Source organism: Triticum aestivum, chromosome 2D, assembly GCF_018294505.1.
Source record: "Triticum aestivum cultivar Chinese Spring chromosome 2D, IWGSC CS RefSeq v2.1, whole genome shotgun sequence".
NCBI classification, from domain to species: domain Eukaryota; kingdom Viridiplantae; phylum Streptophyta; class Magnoliopsida; order Poales; family Poaceae; genus Triticum; species Triticum aestivum.
In genome coordinates, this window is record NC_057799.1 from 299,170,119 (window position 1) to 299,174,206 (window position 4,088).

General features: G+C 52.7%; 1 protein-coding gene across 1 annotated transcript; it reads left to right on the forward strand.

The window, feature by feature from the left end:
* Positions 1-621: 621 nt before the first annotated feature.
* Positions 622-3,125, forward strand: LOC123049246 (probable carboxylesterase 15). Its single transcript, XM_044472192.1, has 2 exons — positions 622-1,779; positions 2,805-3,125. Exon 1 carries the CDS (start codon positions 723-725, stop codon positions 1,773-1,775), a length of 1,053 nt encoding a protein of 350 aa, XP_044328127.1. The 5' UTR covers positions 622-722; the 3' UTR covers positions 1,776-1,779; positions 2,805-3,125.
* Positions 3,126-4,088: the final 963 nt, after the last annotated feature.

Below are 4,088 nucleotides of genomic sequence, written 5' to 3' on the forward strand. Positions count from 1 at the left end.
ATGGTTGGTTTTCAGTTTGCAGACATGACACTTATTGGGGGGTGGGGGTGGTGTGATGTTGATGATAGGGTGATGTGGCAGATCCACTCCTTTCTTGAAGCAGCTTCTTCATGGATTTGCTGATAGATACATGGAGAAGGGGGTTTACAGATGCAGTACAAGAAGGGGGGAGGGGGGGGGACTGAAGAGGGGCAGAGGGGAATTACTTTTCTGATGTTGCTGCCTGGTATGGCTCTGATCACTCTGCCCTTAGATCAATTTTCTAACCAGTTTCTTCTACTTTGGGGCTGCCATGGCGGCTGTACACGTGGAGGAAGAAGGGCCTTGAATACCCTTCTTTCGTGGAGAAGAAGAAGGCAGCCTGCGGGCGTGGGGCGAGCGGGCATGGGAAGGGCTGGGATATGTAGGTACAGCTGGCCACATGAGGAGTGCGCTTTCTATTCGGGATTAGCCGCTCCATCGACTCGGGTTTATCTATTTAGGCCGGTCGCTCGACCGCACTAGTGGGCAGGGCAGCCGGCCGTCCACTAGACGCGTCCTAGTTACTTTTCGAGTTTGAGATGACATGCCTATATAAGAGGGCTTAAGGTTGCTAATCTGATCAACATGAGAAGCCTGCCTTCCTCTTACTAACCCTTTCGACTACATAGCTACCTGCATTTTCTGTCATTTCTAATCGCAAAAATTTTGCGCCACGCGTAAGTGTGCACAAACATCAGAACATGCCAGCCACGCCGGTCGCCGTGGCTGCCTCCGGTGACACAAACATCGTTGAGGACCTCTACGGCTTCCTCCGTGTGCTCAGCGACGGCACCGTTGTCCGGTCACCGGACCCGCCGAAATTCTGCCCCATCACCTTCCCCTGCGACCACCCTTCCGTGCAGTGGAAGGAGGCCGTCTACGAAAAGGGCAATAACCTCCGCGTCCGCACCTACAAGCCGTCGGGATGCGGTGAGCAGGCCGGCCGGAAGCTGCCGGTGCTCATCTACTTCCACGGCGGGGGCTTCTGCCTCGGCTCGTGCACGTGGGCAAATGTCCACAGTTTCTGTCTCCGCCTCGCCGCGGAGGCCGGCGCCGTCGTCCTCTCCGCCGGATACCGCCTCGCTCCGGAGCACCGCCTCCCTGCGGCCCTCGACGATGCGGCCGGCTTCTTAAAATGGCTGCGCGAACAATCCGTGAGCACCGAGGCCGAGGACGGGTGGCTCACGGAAGCGGCCGACTTTGGCCGCGTGTTCGTCACCGGGGACTCGGCGGGCGGGACCTTAGCGCACCATCTCGCCGTGCGCGCCGGATCGGCCACGCCCAAACACGGCGATGACGTGGACTCTGTCACGATCAAAGGCTACATCCTGCTAATGCCGTTCTTGGGCGGCGTGGACCGGATGCGGTCGGAGGCGGTGGAGTTCCCGTGGGCGGAAGCGCCGTTCATCAACCTGGCCATGCTCGACCGATTCTGGCGGCTGTCGCTGCCGGAGGGAGCCAGCAGGGACCACCCGATCGCGAACCCCTTCGGGGCGGACAGCCCTGGCTTGGGCTCGGTGGAGTTCCCGCCGGTCCTCGTCGTTTCCGCCGGCACCGACTTGCTGCACGACCGCACCGTCGACTACGCAGAGCGGCTAGCGGGAATGGGCAAGCCGGTGAAGGTCGTGGATTTCCCCAACGAGCCACACGGGTTCTTCACGCTGGATCCGTGGTCTGACACCACCGGCAAGCTGATCCGGCTCGTCAGCATGTTCGTCGTCGACAGCTGCGTCGCGGCGCCGAAGACCGCTTGATTCGGTACGTAGTACATACAGGTGCTTGTTTTGGTGTACGAGACAGTCGACAGTTGAGGCGACACGACCAGAAAGTGCACCAAATTTCGGGTCATCTCCATCGTGTTCAATTAACTTCTTCGTGTCGAGTAAAACGTTGCTGTTATTATTATTATATAATTATATGGCGAGGTGAGTGTTATACAGTACTTGTCAGTGATGTGGTTTGAGCGTCTTAAGATCTTACCACTGTTATTTACTTCGCATATTAGATTTATTTGACAAAGTTTACAAAAAATATATTAATAACCATAATACAAAATCAATACCATTAGAAAAGTTTATTATGAAAGTTTAGATCGTTTTTAATAAGTTAGGACTTTATAAAGTTTGATTTAGGTCAAAACTAATATGCAGAATAAAAAAAGGGTGTATTAGATTGGCGAAAAAATGCCAAACTTTATTGAGCTAGCTCTACATCTTAAAATAGGTTTTCGCCCTGCTTAATGTATGATTTTCAAACAGTCAAACCTATAAAAGGTGACGGGAATATCCCCGTACAGACAAGTCAAAGGATAAAAACGACAACCAAGGAGACGAAAAAGATGCCACCCATCCGAAATGAAAACCAGAGGCACCACACATAACATTAAACTATCTAGCCAGAACTAAATTGGGATGACTTTGGAAATCACAACCCCTCAACGCATCATGACCCCTCGTATTCGGAAATGGAATGGCCCTGATTCAGCTTATTGTGCCCTTTGTTCTGCTTTGGAAGATGCCAACCATATTTTCTTTGGGTGCGCGCTGGCCAAGTTAGTCTGGGGTTGTGTCGGTTCCTGGTTGAATGTGACTTGGGCCCCCAATACCTTTATGGAGTTGTGTTTATTGACCCGCCCCCTCCAGGGTGTGTCTAAGAGATTGTTTTGGGTTGGTCTTGGTGCTTTATGCTGGTCTTTATGGACCACTAGGAACAAAATCATTATTGAGGGTGTTTTTCCTAGCAAACTTGCTGATGTTCTGTTTAAAATGTCTATCTTTTTGCAGCAGTGAAAATTATTCACTAAACCTGAGGACCGGGACGATATGGAGGTATTGATCAACAAAGTTCGGGAGTCTGCCAATCTGCTGTTTCCTCCTGTGGCCGCTACTACCTCATAATGGCGCCTTGCTTTTTGTCATCTAGGTGTAGGTTGTTGGACTGAGTGCCTCCTATCTGTCTTCTTCGTCTGTGCCTTTGAACTCCAGGCTGTTGTCCCCCTGTGGTTTGGTCTTACTTTCTGGTGTCGTGATGTACGTTCGGTTGGTGGGTTTGTCTCGTACTCTGCCGTGTGGCTTTAGTTATAAAGTCGGGCTTATGCCTTTTCTCTAAAACGCATCAAACATGCTTAGCTATTATTAAAGAAGGCAAGTGTTTGCCTCTTGCTCCGGGCCATGGAACTCCAATCCTGCCAGATGATAGCGAGGACCGAGAACGGGGACTACGAGAACACGCGTAAATGAGAGAAGACCAATGAAACCACTCCACACCAGGATAAAAATCCTGAGGACATTGACGCGTTGCAACCAGATGGTACATGAGTTCCTCGATGGCGCCCTCAAGAGGGTAATGATGCCAAGTGTCGCCGCCGCGAAGCCCGAAATGACAAGCTATGGTTTTCACCCAAAACAATGGTACGGAAAAGAAATCCACAACGACGCCCCAAGAGGGAAGTGACACTCGCATGCATCACCGTTGCCGGCACCAAAGCACAGAGCTTTCGCTCGAATCCTTACCAATGCCACTAGAGGCATCACCGGACCTGACCAACACGGTGGAAGGGCCACATTGCCCACACGAGGCCTCCATATCTAGACTAGTACGCCACCATTGTAGAAGCCATGAAGACGCGGGATCACCCGCCACCCCTTCCATCGCTACCCACATAGCCAAGACGAGACGCCACACACCATTGTCGTAGAGCCAGGCGCGCAATCTCACCATTCAGGGCCGGTGCCCTGGCGTCCAAGCCTGGCCCACCATAACCATGATACAATGGAGTGTTCGACTCTCCCACCAGTTGCTGCAGCTTGGCCTCCTCTCTAGAAGCATCTCTCTCAGTACTCATCTCCTTGCGAAGCAGTGCTTGAACATGAGGGTCCCGCATGACTGAACTTAGTACCGACGAATTCTGCGGCGTGGAGTCCACGTTCTCTCCGCCGCCATGTCCGGCCCCTTCCCCGCCGCCATGTCCGACCCCTTCCCCGCCGCCATTACCGATCATCTCTTCGTCTTGCCCCGTGTCAATGCCTGCCCCGTTGGCGTCCTCAACATCATCATCCTCATCTTCA

Coding starts and splice junctions, on each gene's coding strand:
- LOC123049246 (XM_044472192.1), top strand. CDS start 723: ATGCCAGCCACGCCGGTCGCCGTGGCTGCCTCCGGTGACACAAACATC.